At 46.2% G+C, this 27,950-nt stretch overlaps 1 protein-coding gene across 17 annotated transcripts; it reads left to right on the top strand.

Moving 5' to 3' along the window:
* Positions 1-27,950, top strand: TPM1 (tropomyosin 1). 17 transcript variants are annotated; one of them, XM_047861866.1, is made up of 10 exons: positions 11-281; positions 1,089-1,214; positions 1,412-1,537; positions 13,581-13,714; positions 15,805-15,922; positions 17,229-17,299; positions 18,062-18,137; positions 18,581-18,643; positions 18,925-18,994; positions 27,054-27,950. In XM_047861866.1, the coding sequence occupies exons 1-10, from the start codon at positions 168-170 to the stop codon at positions 27,134-27,136; spliced, it is 981 nt and encodes a 326-aa protein (XP_047717822.1). In that variant the 5' UTR covers positions 11-167; the 3' UTR covers positions 27,137-27,950. The 17 variants fall into 17 exon arrangements, with proteins under 17 accessions (XP_047717818.1, XP_047717823.1, XP_047717825.1 ...); XM_047861862.1 differs by lacking the exons at positions 1,089-1,214; positions 18,062-18,137; positions 27,054-27,950 and adding exons at positions 17,556-17,631; positions 20,402-22,096 and having other exon boundaries at positions 1-281; XM_047861867.1 differs by lacking the exons at positions 1,089-1,214; positions 27,054-27,950 and adding an exon at positions 21,903-22,096 and having other exon boundaries at positions 3-281.

The following is a 27,950-nucleotide window of genomic DNA, read 5'->3' as shown; positions in this document are numbered from 1 at the left end:
TTTTCCAAAAAAGTATTGGCTGTCTCGAGGAATGCGGTCGCCCCCTTGGGAAAGTACATATCTGGGAGCAGCAGGCGGCTCCGCGCTCGCACTTCGGCTCGGCCGCCCCACCGCGCACTCGCCTCTCCGCTCCCGCCGCAGCCCCAGGGCCCCTCGCCGCCGCCACCATGGACGCCATCAAGAAGAAGATGCAGATGCTGAAGCTCGACAAGGAGAACGCCTTGGATCGAGCCGAGCAGGCGGAGGCCGATAAGAAGGCGGCGGAGGACAGGAGCAAGCAGGTCTGCGCCTCCCCGGCCCTGCGCTCCCCCCGCCCTTCACGGCGCCCCCGGCCCCTGAGCGCCTGGCACCCCTTCCCGGCCGCTCACCCCGAGGACAAGGGGAGCCACTCCCCACCCCGCCACTCCTGGGAGGCCGGGGACGCGCAGCTGAGAAGGGGGAGGGGAAGAGCAAGACTCAGACTTACGCTAACTTTTTGGTCTCGTCCGGGGACGTTTATTTCCCTCCTCGGCTTCCCAGAGCCCGCGCTAGGTCTTCTCGACTCCTAGAGACACTTGACTCTCACGATCGGGGATCAGTGTTGGACCTGAGTGGGGGCGGGGGGGGCGGCGAGCAGGTTAGGGTGAATCGAGTCCAGAAAGTGTTAGAAGTTCTTCTGGACTTTTGACTGGAAAGAATAAAACCTTCAACTGGGGTAGAGCCTGAGCAGGGGGAAGGGGCAGGGAGGTGGAGGTGGGGGCGGGGGGGGGGGTCGAGTCATGAAGTTTTTTCCTAAGAACAAAGATGGAACAGAATGGAGAGTACGGCCCGAAAGCCAGGGAGACTGGGGCGTTTTTCTGCACCCCCAGTGGTGGACTTGAGCGCGCTGGGACCTTGGCAGGATTCTCGTCCCGCGGGAGGTGGGGGTGCAGGGTGGGTCACAGTGCGGTTCCATATTCAGGAGAGAAGAGGTTACTTAGAGACCCTTGAACCCCGAGTCGGCAGCGCCCCAAGCCGAGGGGCCGCAGCCAACCAGGCGCTCGTGTGTTGTGTGTGTCTAACACCCGGTCCGTGCCGGCCGCCCGCGCCCGCCCGCCGCTGCCCCCCAGCTGGAGGACGACATCGCGGCGAAGGAGAAGCTGCTGCGGGCGTCGGAGGACGAGCGGGACCGGGTGCTGGAGGAGCTGCACAAGGCGGAGGACAGCCTCCTGGCCGCGGATGAGGCCGCCGCCAAGGTACCCGGGGCGCGCGGCGCAGCACGGCGCACGAATGGCTAACTCTGTCTCTTTCTCTCTCCCTCCCTGTCTTTCCCTCTCTCTCTCTGCTGTCCCTGTCCTTCTGGTTCTGTGCACCCACACCCCTCCCCCGCGGGATCACGCTGCCTGCTGCACCCCACCCCCACCCCTCCCCGTCCCTCACGGCCAACTCCCAGCTGGAAGATGAGCTGGTGTCGCTGCAAAAGAAACTCAAGGGCACCGAAGATGAACTGGACAAATACTCCGAGGCTCTCAAAGATGCCCAGGAGAAGTTGGAGCTGGCGGAGAAAAAGGCCACTGACGTAAGTGCACGCACACAGTATCTCCCTCAACTCCTGCCCAGTGGCCACTCTGAGGTCACCACAATGGCCAAGGGGCAATGGAGGAGGGTCACCTCTTCCTGCTGGACACCCGCACACAGCCCTGACATGGCCCAGAGCACTGGATGCTGCCTCAGACTTCTATTGCACACGTTCATTTATACTTCATCCACTCCTCTCTCTTTTTCTCCTTCTTTCCCCCACTCCTGGGGGTGGAGGTGGGTGGGTGAGAAGCTGGGAGTGGAGTGGCTGAAATTGGATGCTGGAGGTGAACCTTGCCTCCCTGGTGGCAGAAAACCTCTGCGGTGTCATCACCAAGGTTTGTGCAAACAGAATGCCTAGTTTACTTTCTTTCCTTTGCAGCCTCTGGTGGGTGGGAATGCCTGGTTTTCAATGGTGAGTCTAGTCAGGGTACAGAGGGCCTGGTCTCTAAATTGAAGGAATGACATGGTGCTACTTTTACTTAGAAGGCCGAGCTTGATGTTGGGGTGCAGAGACACTTGAGGCCTCCTTGCTCACTAGGGAAGCCTTAATCCAGCCCTTAAGATCTGCCTGGGAACATGATACTTGCTTGGGTCTGCAGTCTGACAGCACTAGATCCTGAAAGTACCCTGGGAGTTATATATAGCTCAGTGCTTTATATGGTATAGTGAGCTAACTGCCCCCTGCCCCTCCTGCTTGCCCCACCCCCACCTGTCAGCCTTCTGACAACCACCACATAGTTTCAGGGGTGATGCACACACTGCAAAAACTCTACCAGCACTTTGTCCATTGCCCTTTGGAATCTTTTTAGCTGAAGAGCTTGTCTCTTCTGCTCCATAAGTCAAGCCAAGCATTAGATTTCCAAAGGAACGACTTCTTTTCACACTGTTGGATTCCATTGTAGAAGCTCATTAAGGCTAGAGGCCCAATTAGGAAAGAATTCCTTGCGAAGTTAGTAACAATTCCAAGAATGTATGAGCACCGGGGAAAGCTGTGCCCAGAAGTTGAACTACCAAGCACAATGGCAGAATTTTTTGTATGAGAGTAAAATGCAAATTGCTGGAGGGTCTTGGGCCTTGAAACCAGTAATGGCTTTTTGTGGCGTGAAAGGCTTAAAATGTAATCTCCAAGCATGCTTTGCAAATGGGAAATCCAGACATAGGACATTTAGAATCGACCAAAAAAAAAAATTCTTTTTTCAATGAACATCAAGATTACTGGAAACGGGGTTCACAGAAGCACTGACTTAGCTAAAACATTAAAGCTACAAACTACCTGGCTTTAGAAAAAGAGCCAAAAAACACATATAACTCTGTGTCTGCTTTGTATAATGTAGATCATATGTCTGCTTCGTGTAAGGCTAAATGGAGGATGTCTGTCTCCCCCAAATTCTCCAGCAGGACGTTTATTTAGCTTTTTCAAAAGAGCCGCTGATAGATCAAGGAGAGATATTCCTTATAAGGAAAAGAATGCAGAGAATTTGAAAATAGCCTAGTAAGACTGAAGGAGAAAAAAGCGACTACAATTCTTAAAGGGGAAAAAAAGATCATAATTATTGTAACTATGTAGTGCTATCATGTCTTTATTGAAAAGTCTTGTTTAAGGGAGCTTTGGAATGAAGTGGGGCAGAAGTGGATGAGGATATTTAAAGCCACCTTGGTGGAGGCGGGGTTAGCAAGGGAGGGAGCTTTTTGAAACTGTTTTGGTTTCCTACTGGAAAACTGTCCCTAATATGGTACTTTTTTTTTATAGTAGATTGATCATTGAACTTTTAAGATATTGTAGGTTGTTTGGAATGTGTAGGGATGTTGAAGAAGAACATTTGCAAAGAAATGCTATATTTAAAGTGATTTCCTAACAAAAATAATCAAGAGTTAAGGAGGGAGAGACCAATATCACTAAAGAAAGCGGGAGATAGGAGGTCAGCTTCCTGAGGTAGAATCATATTACATTTGGAATTAGGACATTTCACTGTCATTACTCACCAATTTAAAAACATTTTTACGTTTTCCTACTCCTTAAAACCTTTTTCTACATATTTACCAATACTTTACAAATTTTATTCCAAAAGAAGGGTCTTCCTAGCTTAAAAGATTGTAATTCACAAGGTAGCAAGCATCCTGATGCTTTTCTTTTGAAACTTTTGGTGTTCCACCTAAATGAGGCTGAATGGGATCAAGGGCTCCATTTTTTCTCTGACCCCCAACCCCTTCGCCAATATTGTGATGTATCTGATATTTGCAGTATGTGAGTCTTTATTCCTTGCAGGTCTTTGCTTCCTAAATCAGTGATTCTCAACCTTATGTAAACAGAATCTCCTAGGGAGGTTTTAAAAGCCCAAATCCAGGCCAATTAAATCAGAATCTCTGGGAGTGGAACCCACGCATTAGTATTTTTTAAATGTGCACCCAAGGTTGAGAACTGTCCTAAACTCTTGTGTAATGACATCAGCATTAAAATGAACTCACCTAAAACTGTCTTTCCCAGGTATTTGAAAAGCAGGACATTAAGTCATTAGTTGGCTGCTTTAGAGCACTTGCAAGTGTCCAGTAGTTTCCTTGGCGCCCCCTTCCTCCACCTTCAAAGTTGGAGCCCACTGTCTGGACTCCTCTGGGGGAGGAGTTGTAACCTCCCGCCTGACCAGATGAACTGTGTGGAAACAAAGCGAGAGGCTCCACCTACAGGGCGTGAGGGCACATGCTGAGGTTTGTGAGAGTCTCAGCGGAGACTGTGACAAAGTCCATAGAAAATGAATCAGGAAAGCAAAGGAGGTTCCTTGTTAGGGCTTTGGAGAAGGAGGACGGGATTGTCAAGTATGTTTTTGTTCTTCATTATTCCCACACTTAAATACATCAGGAATTGACTTGAAGGGCCTCCTGTGAGAAAGGTGAGGAAGAAAGCCATGAGATTTGGAAGGCATTTAAAAACGCAGCCCAAATGGGAGAATTGGCAGAGGACGGTTCCCAGAGATTGGGTTTTCATCCAGCTGTAGCCAAAGGCTCTCATAGTGTTCTATAGCCTTCATGGCTGTGCCTTTTAAAGGCATCTCAGTCCAGCCCAGAATTGGTCAGATTCCAGAAGATCTCTGAGGCTGATCTAAAACCAGAGAAGCTTGTAAGTTATAAGGGACCCGTGAGATGATTGTTTTTATGGAAAGGGAAGTGAGCCCCGAAGAGGTTCGTGGCCCTGAGAACACAGCCCGTGATGGACCCCCACCTGACTCTTAAGGCAGTGCCTGCATATTTATTCACTAAAGCTATCATTTGAGTTAATTATGTACAATGTATTGTGCTAGGCACTTTATTTCATAATCCTCACCACAGCCCCATGAGGGAAGTACTGCTATTAATTCCACTTTTATAGTTGAAGCCCAGAAGAGTCAAGTTACTTGGCCAAAGTCAACAGCCAGGAGAGATTCTAGGAGCCGGATTCTAACCTACCTAGGAACGCTGCATTTAGAAAGGTTTAATCACAATGCAATATGTTAGTGGTTTTCACTTCGTGAGTTTAGTGAAAGAGGAAGGTTGTTGTGATTAGGATCTTGTGTGCTGTAGTTCTTTATAACGAGGAAAGGTCCTGGGGACGCACTCAGGCCCCAAACTCCTCCACTCAGCTTCTCTCTTGGGCTTGGGAATTCTGAACTCCCGAGTGCGAACTCCCGCCGCCAGTAGGCGGCACCACCGCCCTTAGCAACCAGGTCCGTTACGCGGGGTCACCACGGAGCCAAGGAGGGGCGCTAGGAATCGCAGTAAAATCCCTGGCGCGCTGGCCTCCCTCCCGGCCGGGCCCAGCTCTCCAGGTGTCCCAAAGCGAGTCCACCACCTCCGACAGCCCCGGTGCCGCGAGCATGCGCAGTGTCTCACGCGGGTTGCATATTCCCGGGGTCCGCGGCGCGCGCCCCGCCCTCTGTGCCCGCCCCCGGCGCTCGCGCACCCGCCTGCGGTTCGCCTGCGCCGCCCGGGAGACCGCCACTTCCGGGCTGGTCCTGGGCCGCTGGGGGCGCCGCCGTCGCGCGGCGCGGCCTGGGCGGGGCGGCCGGGCGCTCAGGAGTGCGGCTGCGGCAGCGGCGGCCGGAGCGCAGCAGCCGGTCTCTCTCACCGCAGTCCGCCGGCCAGCCCGCCGCCGCCCCGCGCGATGGCCGGGAGCAGCTCGCTGGAGGCGGTGCGGAGGAAAATCCGAAGCCTGCAGGAGCAGGCGGACGCCGCGGAGGAGCGCGCGGGCAGCCTGCAGCGCGAGCTGGACTACGAGAGGAAGCTGAGGGAGACCGTAAGGGACCCACCCATTGCCCACCCACCCCCACCCAGAGGCGCCTCCGCCCCAGTTGGGCCCACAGAGCGGTGCAGGGCCCTCCAGAGCCCACCTACCCCTGTCCCCACGCCTCCAGGGGCGCACCTGGCGCACCTGGGGCAGCTGGCGTCGGACTCTAGGGAGGGGCCCTGCCTGTTCCTTTCAGCCCTTCCTTTCCATCTTCGCTGGTTTAAAGTAAAAGCCCCGAGGGGAAGCAGGAGTGGTGTTGAGAAGGTTCTGGAAGCAGCGCTTTCCCAGAAAGGGCTCTATTTTGGGGTTATTTGCGTTCGGCCCGGGTGTCTCGGGTCCCTCGGGATGTGCACTTTGCGCTGCTGGCATTATTTACTCGAAGGGTGGGGAGGGAAGAGGGAAATCCTTTTGGAAATCCGTTCCTTTGGAAAGGGGCGCTGACAGGGAAAGTCTGGGGCACTGCCAGACTTTAGGGCCGGGGGATGCTAAACTCCACCATCTCCGTTGACCATTGGTTTTCTTTGTGGTGGTTGAGACATTGACAGCGCCGGGCTCTGACATACATGTATGTATGACATGCATAGTATGAGACCCGCTTACCTTTCCCTTTGTATTAACCATCTCTCCTCCCTAGTGGTCTTATACAGATATTCCTTTGTTACCGAGTATTGAGAAGAGTTGGCTACATGTCAACGATCATTGGGTGTATTCTCTTGCCGGCTTCCCCCTCCCCCACGTTGAATGTAATACCTGGCTTCCTTCCTTTCTCCTAAGGCAAATGTATCCAACATACAGGAACAGGCTTTCAGAGGTAGCTCAGGCATTTGCTATTTGTTGATTTTTGAGTGTGTGTTTTAAATCAGGATACTCAAACACCTTGGGAATTTTATGACAAGCATAATATGGTGTCCAGCTGTGCTTAATACGGACCCATTCTTCTGAGTTGAGTAAATCCTACCGGTTGGGTGTTTGTAATGGCAATATGGCTGGCTGCAGAAACTTCAATACCTGTTTTGCATAAAATACATAGAAACAAATGGGTCCTCTTAGGAGGAAGGCCTAACTAGAGGAAATTTGGCGGAAAATACAGACAGGAATCAGGAAATTAATAAGAAAGACAGTTTTCTTGAGAACAAGTCAGCAAAGATCCCATTGATGTGTCTGAATTTGACAGGGCAATAAAATGATTCCAGTTCTCTCTGCCTGGCTAACAGCTGTCCTTGAACCATTAGAACTAATGGAACATGATGGATAAGAATGAGAACTCTGGACCCAGACTGCCAGGATCTGAATTCTGGCTTCTGCTACTTACTCCCTGTGAGATGCTGGGCAGAATAACCTCTCATTCTTTCATATCCCTAACTCTAAAATGTGGATAATAATAATGCCTACCTGTTGAGGTGGCCAAAGGAGTTAGTATGTGTAAAGAAATTACAGCAGTGTTTGACACAACAGAGTAAGTGCTAAATGTCAGCTGGTATTAAAACTGCACAGCACTTGGCTTTGTTCTTTGCTCCTTTGCCTTCAGTTCACCACCTATTCAAAGGATCTTGAAAATGGCCTACTCTTTTCACTACATGTCAAAGCACTGCATATAAATGCTTTTAACCGATATATTTTTTTTTTTTCTTTTGGGAACTTGATGGAGAGAGGATGTGGGCAGACTGGAGGAAATGTTTGGTTGAGGTGGCATTAGTGGTGGAAGTGAGTAGATAGAACTCCCCTCAGCCTCCCCAGTAAGGGAACATGTAGTCCTCTGCAGGAGAGCCTTCTATAGACTCCTGTCCTAGTGTTTGATGTTAGACACAGAAGATTAATTTTATGAAGGGCATATTGTTACTTTTATACATGTCTTCTCTTTTGTACATCATTTTTCTAACGGTAGTCTTCCTGGGCCTGCTGGCTAAAGATGATGCTTTCATTCTTTTCAAAGTTTTGTGTTTAAAGTGGTTTAAATAGTTTGAATTTTTTGGAAGTAATTTTTTTTTAATTTTTTTTTAACGTTTTATTTATTTTTGAGACAGAGAGAGACAGAGCATGAATGGGGGAGGGGCAGAGAGAGAGGGAGGCACAGAATCGGAAGCAGTCTCCAGGCTCTGAGCCATCAGCCCAGAGCCCGACGCGGGGCTCGAACTCGCGGACCGCGAGATCGTGACCTGGCTGAAGTCGGACGCTTAACCGACTGAGCCACCCAGGTGCTGGAAGTAATTTTGAAAACACTCTATCCAGGTTGATTGGACACAGAACTTTTTTTTTTTTTTTTTTTTTTAGAGGGAGGGAGGGAGGGAGAGAAAGAGAGAAAGAGAAAGAAAGAATCTTAAGCAGACTCCACGCCCGGGGCAGAGTCTGGTGACACAAGAACTCCATCTCGCAACCATGAGATCATGACCTGAGCTGAAATTAAGAGTCGGGTGCCTAATTGACTGAGCCACCCAGGCACCCCAGAACCTTTTAAGATAGCAGTTTGAGGACTGAGTCAGAAGAGACCATTGCAGATTGAGAGTTGTTCCTAACTTCTGCAACTGTAATTTAGAGGGAGTTAATTTAAGGTGGTCTCTTGGTAGTTGTCAGACATAGCTGTGAGTTAAGCTAGCAGTCAGTTTCTCTTAGCTACAAGGATACAGGTTTAGTGACAGAATCATGAGCCGCTGTAAGAAATACTTGACTGGAGAGTTGGCCCTAAATTTTGATTCTGAAAAGTTCAGACGTACTGTATGTAGTTAATTGGCCCTCTTAGGCTAGCACTACCTTGGAAAACTTGGTTATCCCTTATTTCCTACTGGTTTGTTTTTCCAAGGTGTGTGGGCCCTTCAAAATGTTGGAATGAGGATACTTTGCTTGATATAATGATTGACTCTAGGTCTTGTGACACACTAGGGTTTTGTGTGTTTTTTGTTATTATCAAAGGAAAGAGTAGCAAGAAGGAGCCAGTCTTTCCTCCTTTCTGGGTGATATCCAGCAAACAACGAGACTTAAAGATGTATCCTGTAGGTTCTCAACTAGTAATTTTATTAAATCGTGGGAAATAACCAATTAACAGAAATCCCCTACCCTCTCCCACTTTCAAGTTGGTAAATAGCTCTGAGACCAGGAAACTCAAAAGAGTGTGCTTTGTGTTCACATTGGCAACCCCAGGCTGGCAATGACTGGAATATACACTCATGATTTCTGTCTTCATATGTAGGCAAGGCAAGGGCACTACAATGCCCTGTTCATGTCCGTTCTCCCTCATTATACAAATATGCCTCATAAATTATAGGCCTTGGCACAGATAGAGGAGGTTGTGTTTATCTATTATCCATGGGAGTGCCCCTTAATGTCATCAGTGGTTTTTTCCCCTTTCCTTACCATATAAGGGCAGAAGTTTAACTTGGCTGGAGTCACTTGGTCTTACACAGCAAGTTGGGTGAAACCTTCGCCGTATAACTACAGTTTGCATGAAATAAAAATGCCTGACCTTTGGTCATCCCATGTTCCCCTCTGGTTCAGGCAGGACTTTGAAAACATATTCCAGAGGATCATTTTTTAGGATATAATGTTACTCTCCTAGTTACTATTTTCTTGACTGTTTTAATTAGAATACTTTTTTAAAGTAAAAACCATTGCTATATATATATTTAGTTATATTGGCCAAAACATCTGGATTTCATGAAAATGTAGGCATCATAAAAGTTTGCTGTCAAATCTGATTTGGAGTAATAGTTTGCTGTGTTGAAGTGGCCCTGCTACCCTCGATTCTGTATAGTACCTTGTTGAGGTTGGGAGAGCGGTGTGCCCACCCTTGTTTTCCGTGTAGGTAGCTGGTACCTTTGGGTTGGGTGCAAGGACAGGCCAGGCCCAACTGCAAAGTGCCTGCTGGCTGTTTAACAACAGATCTGCAGGAGGATAATTGGTAGCCTTTACTAATTTAGCAGTCTCTTTTCTGAGTAGCTCATTACATGTTGGGACACAATAGCACTTTTGAAGTAAAAGAAACTAGCATCCCAAACTGAAAGACTCCACCAGCAGTTATCAACACATTTTTAGAAGAAGCCAACCCAGCGCACTAAGGGTGATTTCCATGCCTGGAAATGATTTGCGTCTGGAGTCTTGACCCTTCCCACACTCCTTGTTGTTTATATGTGCTTTTTAAATAACAGATACTCATGTGGCTGGGGACTTGTACTGGCAGAGGTAACCGAAGGTTAAATCTTAAGTAGACTACCCAGGTTCTGTGATGAAGGAACCTTAGAGAATACCTAAATAAACTTCAGAACTTAGAAAACACATACCAGAAATAAAAGGCTAGTGAAGGTAAGAGCTAGAGGCCTTTTGAACAGAGCGTAATCCAAAGCACACACATATATTCATTCAATCATTCATATTCTCTCTCTCTCTCTCTCTCTCTCTCTCTCTCTCTCTCTCACTCACTCACTCACTCATATACACACACACAAGTAAAAATAAGAGTAAGAAGTTTCCTTAATTAATGTATGGACTTAAACTTGAGTTGCAGGGACCGAAACAAAATTGCGGCCATCCCAGTGTGGAACGGCCTGAGAAGCCAGTGGGAGTCCAGGTTTTTCCCAGGGAAAGCTTACGTGCAGATAGACATACCCTAGACACTGTTCCCAGGTCCCAGCTGTAGCCTACAAGCACCTCTACCCGTGCTGCTGTGAAAGCTCAGGGGCAGCGGGTGTTGGCTTCCCAGCTTGAGGGCAGATGCTCTGTGTCTACCTATGAGGTGTCACCCATGAGTGCTACTTGGTGAAGTTTTCAGTGGAATACCATACCTTATCTCTGAAGGGACGGAGAGGGCTTGTTTAGTGGACGCTATGCAGTACCGTAACTGTTCTCCTAGGCCTGTCATTAAAGCCTCTCTATCACATGGGGAGTTGTGTTGAGAGAGGCTATAGGGGACTTGCCACTCTAACATAGGAAGAGAGAAGTAAGAGGTAAGAACCACCAATTCCAGGGCTGCTGTGAGATCCCTGGAGGCCATGAGAAGTGGCCGAGCCCACACACGAGGACCCAGGCAACTGGGGTTTTAGTCTTGTCTCCCACTGATGTCTGTATGGCCCGAGCAGGGTCAGCACTGTGGGTCAAAACTCCCTCTCCTTTCTTTTGAAAGGAGAGCTGGAAGAGTGGTTCCCACAAGATTTGCCCGTTTCTTTGGATGGTGGGGTCGGGAAGGTGGAGGGATGGAACAGGTTGCGTATTTATGTTGCAGATGTCTGCCCTCCCCTCTGACCTCCTGAATCAGAATTTCTGGAGATGGGGCCTGGAAGTTTGCATTATTAATACGCCTCTTCCAGGGGATTCTGACAGCCAGTTGTGGGAACTGCTGGATGATGCCTAGAGACTCTTCCAGATAAACAGTTGAGACCCCATTTTGTGAACCAGCGACAGGTCTGCTGTGTGCACGGTCCTGGCTCCTAGAATGGACCTCCGTTCCCAGTTGTTGCTTGGGGGCCCTGTATGAGGCCCTATATAATGCCAAGAAGTCGAAGGTTCTACGACACGCTCCTAGGAAAGAGTTAGTGGCATTTACATATCAGGTCCAGAGCTAAAGGAAGGAGTGGTTAGAGTGAGGGGCAATAAGAAGGAAGCTACAGATTGACGGGGGCCGCTTAGGCAGGGAGATCTTGTGTACAGAGGCAGGAATGAGCATGGGGGCATGGTCTCCTTACTCTCCATGCCCTGGCCACATGACAAGCTGGGGACCTAGACTGCCCTGCCACCCAGAAGGTCCTTTCCTCAGAGCATAAACCCTGTTCTTTCTGTGAGTACAAAGTCCTCAGGGTTGGGGCCCAGGTGAAACACAGAGCAGAACCTTAGAGTGTGGTGGCTACAAGAAAACATTTTGAAAATCGTGTTGACGTTTCTCTGGCCATAGCACCTGTAATGAAGATACTTGCCTTCATATTCAAAATAATAACGAAAGGTGAGGAATACTTTCAAGTGTATGACCTAGACATTCTACTAAGATATTTTTGTTTTTGCTCTTCGTTTTTGTTTTCAGCTTTCGGAGTTGCTTGTTTCCTGACAACCCCCCCACCACCATGCCCCATTCATAAAAGGAATAGAATTGTGTTAGAAATGGAAAATACAAAAAAAGTGAACAAAGCTGACCTGACCTTAATGTATAGTTCCTTCCAATTTTTAAGAAATAGGGCTAGAACGACAGTTCCTTTCATGTAAGAAATGCATTGTCCCTATTACCCTCTCTCCTCCTCTAGAAAAAAAACATACTTATTAGCCGGTCAGACTTAGCAGAACCCATTACTAGCTGTGTACCCCTAAGGATTTACTTTGTGGGCCTATACGGATGCAAATTGTCCTCCCCAGAGTCATTTCCCATTTCTCCTATTCCCTGTCTCCGTCAGCCTGTTACTACTACGTAGTTAATTTTTGTCGAGATAAAAGTGTATTTGAATTTTTTATAAAGAGTCCTTCACCGTGGTTGGAGATGCCCTAATAACTTCTCTTTCCCAGACAAAACTTGGCATTTAAAATTTTACAAATCCAGAGGAGCAAAGAGCTGAATGTTCTTGTATTCATTTCATTCAAGGCCATAATCACAGCCTCTCACTACATGTGCCTTTCAGACTGTGTACATCAGGAGTCCATGAGCTAAGAAAGTTGCTTTTGTTTAAATTACGTCGGTCTTATTTATTTTATTCAGTAGACATTTACTGAGCCCATATTCCTTCTGTGCAGAGAACTATGATTCCTTACATGTAGGAAGCTTCCAACTGAGTAAAGCACACAGAAATATGGATAGAACTGGCATGCCTTAAGTATGTATGGTAATTTTTAGAAAACCCTAAAGTGGTGTCCTGAAAACCTCACCCCATGATAAGCACACATTCACAGTGGCTGCAGATGAGGAAATGGTACCTGATTAGTAAGTTCTCTCTTTGACTTCCAGGCATAATATTGAAACAAACACCAATGCAAGTGTATGTAACGGATCATCATAGACTTGCAAGTGTTCTGAGGCTCACAGTAAAAAGTGCTTATGATAGCAGCTAATCATTGCATCCCCCGAAAAGTAACATCTTAATTTAGATACAGATACTAAATAAAAATAGTATCTGTACCGCTTTCTCCTAAGGAGTTTGAAACTTTTCTTGTAACAACCTTGCAAGAAATGCCAGTAAGCTTATCTCAAGAACACTTGGGAAATTTGTCTTGGCCCTGTTCCAGCATATGACCGAGTTCTCCTAAAGGGGTTACTGAAACGGGAGTGGGGGAGGGGTGGTTGTGTCTGTATGGCATATATTTTAGAAAGGCTGAGTTTTTAAATACTTTAGTTCCTTTTAAGACTCCTTTGAGAAAGTAGCCAGGAGGAAGGAGAATGCAGACTCCTGAGTCTGGTTTCCGGCTGGACTGCTCTTGTCCTATGTGGCGGAGCCTGGGTAGGTCTTGTCTCTGCCCAGTGCTCGAGCCCCCGTGAGTGAGGTGGCCGTAATGAAGCGCCCCTTTAGCAGTCAGGGGGACCCACTGTGGAGTTCTGTGGAAGAAAAGAACCAAGTGAGAGAGCACTTGGTAACAGTCCCTCTCTCCACTGAGAATGGTGCGTGTGGACTTAACACACGCGAGTGTGGACATTCACTATATAAATCAATGTAGCAGTGTCTTTGAGAACTCTGGACTTGACCGGGGCGTATAATGCACTTAGAGGTAGCTCACCACACGGCCAGGCTTCCTGTCAGAAATCAGTGTTTCTGACTCAGCCACTTCCTGTAGGCAGTGCCCTCACTTTCTCTCCCAGTCTGAAATGCCTTTCACTGTCTCTGCCTAGGCTGAAGCCGATGTAGCTTCTCTGAACAGACGCATCCAGCTGGTTGAGGAAGAGTTGGATCGTGCCCAGGAGCGACTGGCAACAGCTTTGCAGAAGCTGGAGGAGGCCGAGAAGGCAGCAGATGAGAGTGAGAGGTGAGGGTGCCTCTCCCAGCCCACCTTTCTGCACAGGCCTCTCCTCCGGGTGGAACAGGAGGGCTTCTCTGATCTTTGGGGCTTCACAATTTTACAGTGCCTTGGTGGGATCGTCTCCTCAGTTGATCCCAGGTATAACTTTACTAGGTTCGTTCCTTTAACATTAGTGGAGCCCCTGTGTACAAAGCACTGTTTGAAATCCCAAGGTTACAAAGAAGAAAGAGCTCCTATTCCTGCCTTCATAGAACTCATCGTCCAGAGAGGGAGATGGACCTTTAAATGAGAAATTCTAGGGATGCCTATTGGTTCCTTCATTCTTGCTGACCGCAGAGCAGTTAGACATTTCCAAAAGATAAACTTTATTTAAAATACGCCAAGGAGACTGGGCCCAGATAAATGAACCATGGACTATCAGTTGTCAAGTAGCCCAGCAAATTGGTGGAAGAGGAAGCACAGATAAAACAGAAATATTATCTGCAAAAGTAAATTGTTTTGGACTTAGTAATGTTGGTAAGATACTGGTGCACATGTAAATATAGTCGGATACTCGTGTATTCAGAACCCACTCCCTGTTACCTGGCTCCACCTGATTATTACTCCAAGATTCAGTTTTGTGGTAGTAAAGGAATACCACGGCCATATAGCCCAGCACAACTCCGTGTATTCTAGAAGTTGTTCAACTGCTCAAGTTAATGTATTCATATTGCATAGAAGCGTTCCAGGAAAGACTGAACTGGAGAGTTCTCCTGCTTGGAAGCATGACAGAGTAATGTGGTGGCTCAGAACACTGGGAGTGTGCATCGGTGCTGTGGCCTGGACAGGTGAAGGCAATCCGTCATTCTTTCCATTTCTCCTTCTCCGATAGAAGTGAGTTTCTGTCCACTCACTCCGATAGAAGTGAGCACCCTGCCACCATGGGTAAAGAGTGATTTCAGCCTTGAAGATTAAAGAAGCATTTAAGTTGAAGTTTCCAGCTCCTTATTCACTGCTGCTTATTGTTTCTTCCCTAACCAAGAGTTTTGGAATGCCTTAAGATGACTCATCATCTTTTACCGTGCACACATGCCAGTGGTTTTGTGGCTGATTCTTCCTAAAATATACTTGCCAGTAAACGTAAAAAGCAATCTGGCAGTGTTAGACTTTGTAGGAAAAAAAGGAATTCAGAGATCACTTACCCCACTCCCCTCTTTTTACAAATGAGAAGACGAGGGCTCAGAAGTTTATGTGGCCTGCCCAAAGTCTCACGGCGGATTTATAGACCAGCCAAGAATTTTAGTCTTCTGATACATACTGTAGTACTTCATCATCTGAACTGCCTACTTAGATTTTGGTAAACGAATCCCATTTTATTTTATTTTATTTTATTTTATTTTTATTTTTTTAATGAATCCCATTTTAAAATGACTTATTCCATAAAACTGTAATACATCCCACAACAATTTACATTTTCGAAAACTTAACACTGTGAGATCCAGAGACAGCACAGACGATGGCATCAATCTCTCTGTCAACACCTCTATTATGTAAGAATTCTCTTAAAGGCAAAACTCACAGTTTTTCATCTAAAGTATTAGGTTGACCCATATGAAGTTGTCATTTTTGTAGGTCTGACATAGTCAAGTGTCTGCAGCGTCACATGGTTCGGTCTAATGTTTACGTTTGTGACTGATGGGGTGAGAACAGCTACCTTCTTTGTAGGAAGAAGTACGCGAAGACAGATTTGTTTTTGTTCTAACTAGGAAGAAATCTCATTATTTATATAGCAAGTAAAGCATGTTGGCTTTTCCTGTTTCCATGCCTCCCAGTTTCAAGCAGGATCCTGACGTGGTACCTTTCATTTAACGTTAGATCCCTGGATAGCTTCACCAGTATCGAAAGTGTGAGGTTTCGTTCACAACAAACAGAGAAGTGTATGTCTTTTTCTTCCTTCAGCTCTGGAAACTCTTGCTTCATGGTTTGGAAAATAAAAGCTGCCCTGTGCTCTATTTTGGTCTGCCAGTTACACCAAGCCTCACAGACCAGTGCAGCACAGTGTGGGTTCACGGAGGTCTCCTCTAAACCTTGGGTCTTCTGCTTGTCTTCCTTTTCAGAGGCATGAAAGTCATTGAAAGTCGAGCCCAAAAGGATGAGGAGAAAATGGAAATTCAGGAGATCCAACTGAAAGAGGCCAAGCACATTGCTGAAGATGCCGACCGCAAGTATGAAGAGGTCAGATCTTGGGGCCCAAAGCTTCACAGACTCCCCTGCATTGGCCTGGGTGGGGGCCAGGAAGCAGTGCTTACAGCCTTGCATTCTTCAGTGAAACGATCTGCTTCCTTGGTGGAAATGGGTGGTTTTGAGAAGCAGATTCCCTTTGTCTCCAGAAAACAGTTCTTATTTGATCCTGCTAAGGCATCCCAGTCTTTATCATGAAGCCGGGCTGAGAAAACACTGAGAAAGACCAAAGCTTCCCCTGTGATATCCCAGCTGTGCAGCCCCCAGACGAGGACAAAAGACCTTTGGCCAGGAGAGAGGAGAGTTGGGCCTCACTTGTGGAAAGAACCTCTCATACTGTCACCATGCAGGCGGCTCTTCCTGGTGTGATTCACCTAACATGATCTAGTTCAGGCAGCATAGGGACACAGTCCATGCACTAAAGTCCGCGTAGATTCAAGAGGCCCTTTTCAATGTGTCCTCTCTTGTCAAGGTGGTTGGATCCTGTTATCAAGATAGGTTCACAGGTGAATCAGCTTCTGGTCATGTCTCCATGAGAACAACTTCCTGTGATAACAGAGCTAACATGACTGTTGCCTTAGTTTTATCTTAATGTGTCACGGCTGTCTTGAAATGGCATTGACACTCCTTTTTTCTATTATTGTTATTTACCACCATCGTTATTACTATTATTACTTCCAGGTTACACTATGCCTGCTACTTTTGAAATGCTTCAAAGGATCCCTTTGAAGCTCTCAGGTCCTTTCCTCTGCTAAATACAGAGTTGACTCCATTAGTCATCTTACCAGCTCATCTCAAGTTAGCTTCTCTTGGTATCCTGTTGTCATTTTTAACCTCCTCCACAAAGAGGAGGTTGAGGTACAGAGCTCTAAATTGATAAGAGTTCTCAGGATTATTTTCAGTGGTTTTTGGCAGCCCCCACCTTCACAGCATTGGATGCATCTCGTCTCACCATTCTGCTATTTTCAAGATGGTGAATTTCCTCTCTCTCCCTTCCTCCACACTTGGGCTGGCTGCCCTGTAATTAAATGGACTTCACCTGAGTCAGACTTAAAATCAGACTGCCTCCCCCAAACGAGCGACTCTGAGTCTTTGTGAGCAGAAGCCTCTGGTCTGCTCTCCCCTGGCCCTCCGGGTAGCGAGTTGCTTCTCTCCCATCCATGGGAACGAGGGTCATCTCATTTGTCGATAAGAACTTGTAGGGGCTGGTGGGGCCAGTACCCACCTCCGTGTCCTGCCCCCATACTCAAAGCTTGCTAGCCCCATGGTATGTGTGTGTGTTGTGTTTGTCCTGCTACAGGTGGCCCGTAAGCTGGTCATCATTGAGAGTGACCTGGAACGTGCAGAGGAGCGGGCTGAGCTCTCAGAAAGGTAAGCGGGCCCGGTGCCGGTCTGCTGTGTGTGGGGTGCTACAGAGCAGTGACTAAACAGCATGACCTTCTGGCAGCTGCACATTGACCTGTTTCAGCTCCGGGCTCCTCCTGTGCTCATCTGACATGGATGAGCTGCGAGTACGGAACACGGAGGACTTGTGTGGGGTGTCTGTATGAATGCGTGTATCACTGCATGCCTTACCTGCACACTGATTTTGAGAATGGCCTTGTGCATTTCCTGTGTCCACTAACAGCCAAGTTCGACAGCTGGAAGAACAATTAAGAATAATGGATCAGACCTTGAAAGCATTAATGGCTGCAGAGGATAAGGTACTGATGGCTCATGTGTGGTTTTAGGTTTAACTGCAACCCAGACGCCTTTCAGCTTCCAGTGTCTACTGGTTCGTTCGGTATAACGACACCCTCTGCTGTCTTCTGTCTTGCTTTAAGTGCTTTCTTTGGGTCCTTGAAACTCCTTTGTTTTTCCTTCAAAATGCTCTTTGGTGCAGCCAAAAAGAAGCCAAATTATCATACTCCAAAATTACTGGATTTTTGTCACCCTGCCTTTCTCCTGGTGCAAGTTTAAGGAGGCAGTGTCCTCAGCACAATTGAGTTCCTTAATACCTGATGATTTGGCTACTTTAAGGCAGCCCTTTGTTCTCTGGGACTCGGTTTTCATTTTTTCCCATCCCTCTCCTTTTTCTCTCCTCCTTCCTTGGGCTTGTCTCCCACCCTTTCTGCCTCTGATCGAAAACGTTAGCAAATGTGCCGAGCTTGAAGAAGAATTGAAAACTGTGACGAACAACTTGAAGTCACTGGAGGCTCAGGCTGAGAAGGTAGGCCAGGAGCATGGTGTGGGGGAGAAGCATCTTTTAAGAGCTGCTCGAAAGACCCATCCTTTTTCTCTTCTGAGGCCCTGCTGACGAAAGCATATTGTTTAGCAAATGGCATGATTTTGAGGTGATTTCCTGATGGTTATTGGATGACAGATTCTCACTTTTAATAGAGAACATCTTTTATGTTGAGTATATGACTCGTCTATAACAATTCAATTTAAACCAAGTGCCACATGGCTAAGTTATCTTGTTCTTATCCCATGTAAAACAATAGGCAAGAAAACAGAGAATGTATTGTAGTGTGCCATTTGATACCAGAGGCTCGGTTACCTCCTAAGGGATCCTCAACATCTGTTGGCTGGGCTGGCGCTTTCTTTGTATTAGAAGACCTGAGTATTGAGTGAGCTGTAGCCTGACATCTGGAACGCTCTTTCTAATTACAGTACTCGCAGAAGGAAGACAAATATGAGGAAGAGATCAAGGTCCTTTCTGACAAGCTGAAGGAGGTAATACTATGAGTGTTTTAGATGAAGCCAACTGGATTTTAAATGAGTCCATTTGTATAAAGCTGGTCAGGGCTTCTTCATTTCAAAAGTATGGTGATCCAAGTCAGGAATATTCAAAGGTGGTGTTGGAGTTAGTGCGCTGTGCTAGTGACTGACTGAAGTGTTCAGACCCGTTTTATGGGTGCTATGCTTGATTTTGATTCTCTAGTTTTCCCTGTATTTGTAGCTCCCAGAAATGTAAAACCTCCCGATTTTGACTAAAATAAATGGAATCATTACAGGCTGAGACTCGGGCTGAGTTTGCGGAGAGGTCAGTAACTAAATTGGAGAAAAGCATTGATGACTTAGAAGGTAAGATCTTAAGTTTTGTTTTTAATTTAGTCCTTATGGTTGAAAACTGACCTGGCGGAACACTTCGCCAATCCAAGTGCATCCTCCTGGATATACTTTGCTCTTGCACATTCTTCCTGCCTGTCCTTTGGGGTTTCCATTCTGTGGCTCTTAAACTCTTGGACCTGAGTCCTCTGCTCTCCAGATGACTGTTAGCCACCAGATGAGGCACGTCTCTTTGTAAGGGCAGATGCCATCCAGCTTTCCTTCACACTGTGCAGAAGTGGGGCAGGTTTATTTGTTGTTGTTAGGTGAGAATGACTTAGTGTATTCTCTGCTTATTGATACCTCCTAATTGTCAGAGTGGCATGGATTCGTTTTTAGACACAACTCGTCTTCCAAGTGTGAATTCAATGTAACAGTTGGGTTCTTGTGGTTTTAAGTCCTTAATATCTTGGTAAATGCTCTATATTCTGAAAGGGGGGGTGGGGGTAATAGGACATTGTTTTTTGAGATTATGTTCAAGCCTTTCTCCCCTAAGATATTTAGGTTTTTGTTTTAGTAACACCTGCCTTTGTCTCACGGAAATCCTAAATGTTGAACTCTGAGGCTCGTGAAGGGTCAGCTATGAAAAGGAAAGAAAGGAGAATGCATAGAATATACAAGAAAGGCAGAAGGGGCTGGCGAAGGCATCCAAGCTAGTGGAGAAGAGAGAATGACAGGTAGTTGTAAAACAGTCTGCCAAAGTGCAGCAAAGTGTGAAACCTTCATCACTACAAAAACTAAATTGCAGACTTGTCAAGAGCCCCACCATAAACGTGTGGCTGTCCTCGCTTTTCAAACCTCGTGGGCCAGTAACAGGGTAGCTTAGTGAGAAGACCAAAGGAGTAGCTCACAGGACACTAAGAAACCGACATCCCAGTGGTCTGGTTTGGTCAGGAAGTCAGTGGCTTGAAGGCGGAGCCAAATAAGGATTACAGAGTCACAAATTGTTCTTCCAAAACACTGCCCTTGGGAATTTTTTCCACTGTTGAGAGTTGCAGATGGCTGACTACTCCAGTGGAATTAAAATATAACTATAGAAAGGAAAGCTATTCTATTACCTACCCAGGAGACGGCCTTCTGTGGTTGTATTCAGGGTGTAACATGATTTACTGAGAAACCAATCCTGTTTGTTATGATTTTTCGTATTGAGTCTTTCTTGTTTTATTTTCTAATGGGTTTTGTTCTTTTTGTTTTTGTTTCAATTCATTTAAAAACAAAACGCACGCCTCCTGCATTGGCCACCTGCTGCGGCATCACTTCCTTCATGCATTGCCCTTTTCTTGCTGCTGTGTGGGGATGGTGTCCATGCCACCCTCGCTCACCCTCCATCTCTTGATCACTCTCCATGCCCTTGCACCTCTGCCTTCCACTTCCTGGTCATAGACGAGCTGTACGCTCAGAAACTGAAGTACAAAGCCATCAGCGAGGAGCTGGACCACGCTCTCAACGATATGACTTCCATGTAAATGTTGATCCACCCTGCCTGCTCACATCCGTGCCCTCACGCTAATATGATAAACTCACCACTGCTGCCTTCTGTACCTCCAGAATCTCCATCTTCACACCTTTCTGTTTGCTCTCTCTGCATAATCTAGGATAGTTATTGTCTGCTCACATTCTACTAATAGAAGAGCTGAGTAGATTAAGTCAGTCTATGCACATCATTTTCCCTTCAGAATGTGTTTATTTCATGATCTCTGAGCTAGATTGTCCCCACCAAGCAGTGAACTGAAATACGAATGGCTTGAGCACTACCCTTTTAGGAAATTAAACTAGGCTCAAGTAAAACTAGAAGGCTACGCAGTGGTGCAGGAGCTTCCCCGGAAATATCAAAGATCGGTTTCCCGAGATTCGATTAAATACAGTAGGATCATTTTTGGTAAAAGAAATGTACACTTAAGGAACCCTCAAGTGTCTGGTTACTGAGGATCTGAGAGGAGATTGATCCAGTACAGCCTAGGGAATGGTTGAGAGATGATCTCTTCCTCACCTGTAAGAATTCTGGAGAGAAATGGTTCATCTGCTGAATAACCGAGGCTTTAATTTTCTGTGTTTAAATAAAAGGCATTGAAATATTCACAGTGAACACCACAGCTGGTGTCAAAGAATTGGGATACAAGACACCGATTACACAGCATGAGTTAAGCAGTTAATGGCTCACCTTTAACTGTGTGAGGCAGTGAGAGAGTAGATACCTTGTTCACACGCGAACTTCGATCATACACAACTAATCCATGTATTGCTAACCCAACCTAAGCGTTACACTTCTTCTGCCTCTCTAAATTCTAACTTGGAGTGTTCCACAGAGCGTTCTCTTCATTCTAATAATATAACGCTGAATTCCACGTAAGCTGGAAATTTCAGACCCACCCGTGTACGAACATGGTAGTGTAAAGAGTGTGGCATGTGCCTGCTGCCTTACAGGCTATAGAATTTCCACATCACCATTAGAGACGTGACTGTCACCATGGAAAGTAGAGAGAATTCCATCCTCTCTTCCTTCATTTGTAAATGCGGGGGTGAATCAGAACATCTGTCTCTAGGTCTTTTCTGGTGCTAAAATGTGGTGATTCTATAGGGAAAATTTGTGGCATCAAGAATGCTCAAATATTCTGAAAGGTGAGTTAGCTTAAAACCTGTTTTTGAATTCTACTCATGGGCCTTCTTGACGATGGACCGTCACCCAGAGGGGCCTGTGCTGGCCTTGGGTCTAGACACGGGTGGGCGAGGAGGGACGTCCTCCTGCAGGTGCGGCTGGCAGTGGGTTTTGCATGTCTGCTTCCTGCCTGGGTTTCAAGTGCTGCTCTCATCTGTTAGTTTGCTTTTCCTTTTTTCCATTGTGCCACTTTTTTTTCTTTTTCTCCCACCTTTTTTCCTCATGCAGATAAGTTTCTTTGCTTCACTTCTCCTGAGACCCCTTCATCAAGCTGGCTGTCCCACCTCTCTGAGCTCTGCGGTTTGTCTGTTCTCCATCTGACCTGGCTCATTCTTTTAGCATCCTGCCTGAGAGCCAGGCACACTGCTTTCCATTGTACAGAAGCTCCTCATTTCAGTGTAAAATAAACACTGTGTAAGCTATTTCTGTTTGCTATTCTTTTTACTTCTTATTTATTGACATTTCAGTTTCAACAAAACTAAATAATAAAACTACAAATCTGCTTCACACGTAGGAGGCTTAGTTTTGGCTGCTACCCTTTTTTTTTTTTCATTCTGAACATGAATGTTAAAAGTTGGTAAAGCACTAGTTCCTCACTGGACTTTTAAAAAATGCTCCAGCGTGGGTCCCTCTCAGAGTTTTGGTTTCCAAAGATTAAAGAGTGGGGTGTTTTGTTTTGTTGAGATTGTGATGGTGCTGGTGTATAGTCCTCACTGAGAACCCACACAGGGCACATTGCTTGTTGGAGTGGCAGGTGTGCCTTGAGCAGTGCCTTCCTCTGCCAGAGGTGTAGTTAGATGTGTCACTGCTGAGTTGGCCCTGTTCGTGGGGCTGCAGCTAACTAACACAAGACTCTGCCGAAGGCTCCATAGCCGTCCCACACTGCTGGGACTTCACATACTGGAACTTGGAGCCAATGTTATTGAGATTATTGTTGATCCTCCTTTACAGCACAAAGAACAGTTAAAGTTTTAAAAAGTATATTCATTACTTAACCACCTTCATTTAGATCACGAGATGACATCTTAAGTTTTCTACATATGGTTACATTTAAGTCAAGATTCATTTTTGTGCCCGTAAGGACCTCTTGTATTCTTTAGGAGGAGTAGTGCATACATAATCTTTGTGATAATAGCAGTTTTTTTTTTTCATTTGTAGTTGTTATTAAAGTATAACCATTAGGGTTGGTTCTTTTTTTGCCAGTGTAGTTAGTGGAAATTGTTCAGAATACAGTTTTTTTTTTTTAAGTTTATTTATTTTGAGAGAGTGTGAGTGGGGAATGGGGAGAGACAGAGAGAGAGAGAATATCCCAAGCAGGCTCCATGCTGTTAGCACAGAGGCCAGCACAGGGCTGGGACTCACGAACGGTGAGATCATAACCTGCGCTGAAATCAAGAGACGCTTAACTGACTGAGCCACCCAGGTGCCCCAGAATACAGTTATATTTTATTTAGGCTTCGCTATTTTTACTTTAAAAACAATGGTTAAGTGATTAAAGTTTTTTTTAAGGTTTATTTATTATTGAGAGACAGACAAAGAGCGTGAGCAGGGGAGGCATAGAGAGAGGGGGAGAGACAGAATCTGAAGCAGGCTCCAGGCCCTGAGCTGTCAGCACAAAGCCAACACGTGGCTCAAACTCAAAAACTGAGAGATCATGACCTTAGCTGAAGTCGGTGGCCCAACCAACTGAGCCACCCAGGCGCGCCAATGGTTAAGTGATTTTAAAAGAAATTGCAAAATTAGAACTTTAAAATGATGTGGATTTTTGTTTCTTAATTCCCAACATTTCTGCAGCTCAGCAGTCTGGCTCTATTTCTCCTGTGTTTTAAACGTGAGTGATCTTGATCTGTTTTTGTTAGCCTGAGAGTGTTGACATATACCACTATACTCAAATGTAGACAAACTGAAAATATTGTCAATTGCTCCACAAAGACATCAGAGTAGAGAAAAAATACTCTTTAAGAGGGCCATAAATTAAAGCATTTTAATACTGGTGTAGTAGACTTTTTAAAATTTGGAACCTGGAAGTCAGTGTCTCTCCCTTGAGAGTGTAAAAAAGCCTTCTATAATTTCGTGGATTTTTCCCCCTAAAGCTCCTTGGGTCTGCTTTTGACCGTGATTCCTGTCATATATTTTTTTAACTTCCTAGTAATAGAAGGGGGCCCTTCTCTGAGTGCCCCTACTCCCTGCTATAGACAAAATGACAGGTCTCCAAGTTCTGCTGAGCAGATGTGTAGTTAATTCTGGAGGCACATCTGTTTTGGGGGGGGGGAGTGGGGGAAAACTTTGCAGAGACTTTCATACTTTGTGTAAGCACATTCTACAAGGAGAAACGGGAAAATGTTGCATTGGGAAGGCAAATCTGGAGTAGCCCCAGGAGGTAGGGGTGCACGAAAGGATAAATAGCACCTTGATTCTGTCAAGAAATTCCTGGCGTCCAGGTTTCTAGTTCAAAGAGTCAGGCCATAGCTGCAGCTGCTTCAAGAACCTGGTTGGACCAAACAGAAAGCATTCCTGAGTCTGGGCACTAGAGGCTCCAGACATCTGGGAGGTAGGACAGGAGCAGAAAATACTTGCGAATGTAAAACCACTTCTGGTTCCTGCCCCCAGTCTACCCAGGCATGGCAGCTCCATGACAGCTGAAGTGGAGCAGGCCCAGAGGGGGATGTGGAGGGACAGCTGTCATTTAAGCTGAATTTACATTGACCTTCTGGATTCTCTAGGGTTTCTCCAAAGTTCTTTTATTCCAGCTTGGCCAAACCTGCCTGCCCGTGGTGATCGCCCCCCTGCATTAGCGGTAATATTGCCAGTGGGGTTTAAATTTGCAACCCCCAAGCATGTGTCCTTTGCAGGACACTGTGGAAGGCAGCGGAGAGGTGGTGAAGAGCTGAGCCCAAAATGTTCTTTGCCCTCGATGAGCTGGCCATTTTGCTGGAAGGTAGAGGAGTGAAAAGAGCCCAAACTCCTAGATGGTGTGTGTTTGGAGCTACCTGGAGGAGGTGACATTTGACCGGGGTTTTGAATATCCAGAAAATGAGGATGAGCAAAGAGGACAAAGTAGCAGACACTCTAAGCTAGAAAGCATAGTGCAACCTAGCGTCTTCCCCATCTTCTGTCACTTCTCAGAGAAAGCTGACATAAGAACTGATTAATTTCCTGACACCCCTGGGGTCCAGAGGCTGGATGGGTTCATTCTCCCTGGGGTTAGGATTGTCAGCTTTTCGAGATCGGTCGGTAGAATTTCTGGGTCCAGGTTGTCACTGTCATTCGAACCAGTCGTATCTCCTCCAACTTTTCATGGTAAATGCCAGGTTCTTGTCATTTTGGGGGCATCCCCTGGGCCATCAGATACAGACTGACACCTGTAGTTGGCCTCCCTAGCGCATGAGCAGATTAGACGCCAGTGTGTAAAACTGATGCTGTGCCGGTGGCCTGGTGGATGTTTGAGGTCTTGTCCGTGCTGTACGCCTCCATCTCGCGCCACACACGAATGCCATTCTCTTCAAGAAGTCGGCAAATGAATTTTACGTCACTTGTGCGTGGAGACACGGGTTTGTTGTTGTGCTGTTTGAGTAGTGTAGCACCCTGTGTCAAAACGACGAGAGGTCAGAGTGCACCCTGTATGGTGGTGATTGGGGGACCGACAGGGAGCTTAGTTCTGAATTTTAAGAGCTGAGTGCACAGGCAGCTGGGGGGGGGGGGGGGGGCGGCCCTCCTGGTTCTGCCTGAAAGGAGAGCCAGTCCCTGGAGCGCAAGTGAAAGGGGTTCCGGAAAGAGGTGGGCAAAATGGGCGGGTTCAAGTTTCACTGTAAGGTCTCCACCATGACCCCCTGCCTTGGCTCCTCAGGCTGTTGCCAGGAACTGCATTCGGCTCCGTTCACCTAGGGGTTTTAGTAAGGTGCAAGAGGAACATTCCCCCTCTCTCTTTCTTGCCCCTGTCACTCCCTTTCCCTCCCTGGCCACCAAGAGAGAAATCCTGGCTCGTCCTGAGTCTATCAGGCCTTTCCCACCCATCCTTCCTGAGCACGGGACACACGACCACCGGGTAAGGGTGAGCTGCTCGGCAGGTGACCTGAGGGATCTCTGTTAACTCCTTCACCACGTCTGGCTAACCTGTCTTCCTTCTGCCTCTTCTCTTCTGCTAACCTGCTTGCTGACCTGTACAGATCAACTCTACCAGCAACTTGAGCAAAACCGCCGCCTAACTAACCAACTAAAGCTGGCCCTGAATGAGGATTAAACTTAAGTGGGAAAGAACTTGGGCTGAATTCTAGGAATGGAGCCCATGGGCAGGAAGTCCAGGACTGCCATGCCTTCAACTAATAGGGCCGACAGCACTTGCTCTCTGCAGAATCGTACATGGAGGGAGTTAGCAAAAGGCTGGCTTCATCTGCGTCTTTCTTCCTCTTATAGTCTGGAATAATTAAGTTCTCTTTAGACCCAAAACTGCTTTTATGGTAAAGTTATGTGTATGTATATGGATCAAATATTTATAACAATCAATTCAGCAATCGCAGTTCTTCTTGTTTGAACTGATACAGAATGGGGACCAAAAATTGTTTTCTGTTTCCCACAGAGAATGAGTTCTGCCTAAGTTAGAAAGCCAAAGCCAAGGAGTGTGTAACTATATACGTATACATATTATATATGATGCAATATATAATATATATATATTGCTATTACATATTCATATTCCTAACTTCTTAATATCTGGTATAGCGTTTGATTAAATGTACCTATGCTTGGGCAAAATAGCTTTTGAAAACAGGAGCTCATGTCAGAAGTCCCTGATTGTCTAAAAGGTATGCTTTTACTCCGTCTAATGGTGTTGTTGGAATCTGGTGAGAATGTCATGCTAATAATAAATATAAGAATAGTAAGAGAATGTCCTACTGAAGTGTGCATGAAACTTGGATATTTTTTTTTAATGAGCAACAGAAATAAATCATTTTAAAAGTTGTCAGAATATCTACTTATATCATCTCTGTCTTCTGTGTTAAACACAGCTCCCAGATCTTTAACTGCCTGTAACTCAGAAATGTCTGCCATAAGTAACTTGAGTGCGCACCGTCGCTGTCCCCGTGGCATACGGCCGGGGGACCTTCACCAAGCCCCACCCGTGCTCTGTTCAGAGTGGCCTGTTGGTGGAGGTTCCCCTGACTGCTCTGTGAGAACCTGCTGTGCCTCTAGTCCCTTTCGGTCAGAGATGTCTTCTCCCTTTGTAGGTCCTTGTCTGGAAATGAGCAGTATCTTACAAGCATGCCTTGTCCTAATCATCTCATCTTTGTTTGTGACTGATGTTTGCCTGCCTAAATGTACAAACCGCCTCTGTGTCCAAAGTGCAACTATTGATGACTTAATTTTCTAATCCCATCACAGAGAAAGTGGCTCATGCCAAAGAAGAAAACCTTAGTATGCACCAGATGCTGGATCAGACTTTACTGGAGTTAAACAACATGTGAACCCTCCTTAGCTGCGACCACACTCTTCCATGTCGTTTTGTTGTTGTTTTGTTTTGTTTTGTTTTGTTTTGTTTTGTTTTGTTTTGTTTTGAAACACCACGCTTACCATGAAACCCCTTAAACGCATTTTTATTTACTTTTACACTGTCACAGAAACATCCACAAGATACCAGCTAGGTCAGGGGGTGGGGAAAACACACACACATACACACAGACAAGGCGAGCCCATGGCAGGGCCGTAATGACTTAAATGTGCCATTTCCCGGGTTGACGTTGCCACACTTAGTAGAGAGTTTTTTTTGCAACACAGTATACTCAGCCAGTCTAGGAATCCTCACTAAAGCAGAAAGATTTCCACTCAAAGTGCCAACGATGTATCAACAGGAAGGTTAATGTTGAAAACGCAATCAGGTGTGGATTGGTGCTACTTTAAACAAAAGGTCCCACTGTGGTCTTTCGTTCAATATTGTACAATTTAGAATCCTGTCCGACACTAATTTATTTTGTCTTGAGTTTTATTATGAGATGAGACTGCGGATCCGGTATGCCTGAATTCACTAACGCCAAGGGTTTGTAAGGCACGCTGCTCTTTTAAGACTTCTAGGGCCTTCTCATTGGCACACCTGCGGCTCATTACAACTTGTAGGATAGCATTCGATGTGGACTTCCACTCTCCATTTCTCCATGTTCAAGTGAAAGATTTAGGCACTACGTACAATTGGTAAAGAAAAATCATTTTCTTAAGAGTTATAACTATATGTAAACATTGTATAATGGTATGGAATAAAATGCACATTGTAGGACATTTTCTAAA

The sequence above is a fragment of the Prionailurus viverrinus genome, chromosome B3 (genome assembly GCF_022837055.1).
Source record: "Prionailurus viverrinus isolate Anna chromosome B3, UM_Priviv_1.0, whole genome shotgun sequence".
Taxonomy (NCBI): domain Eukaryota; kingdom Metazoa; phylum Chordata; class Mammalia; order Carnivora; family Felidae; genus Prionailurus; species Prionailurus viverrinus.
The sequence above is the reverse complement of the archived record's forward strand: the minus strand, read 5'-3'. Positions and strand labels throughout refer to the sequence as shown.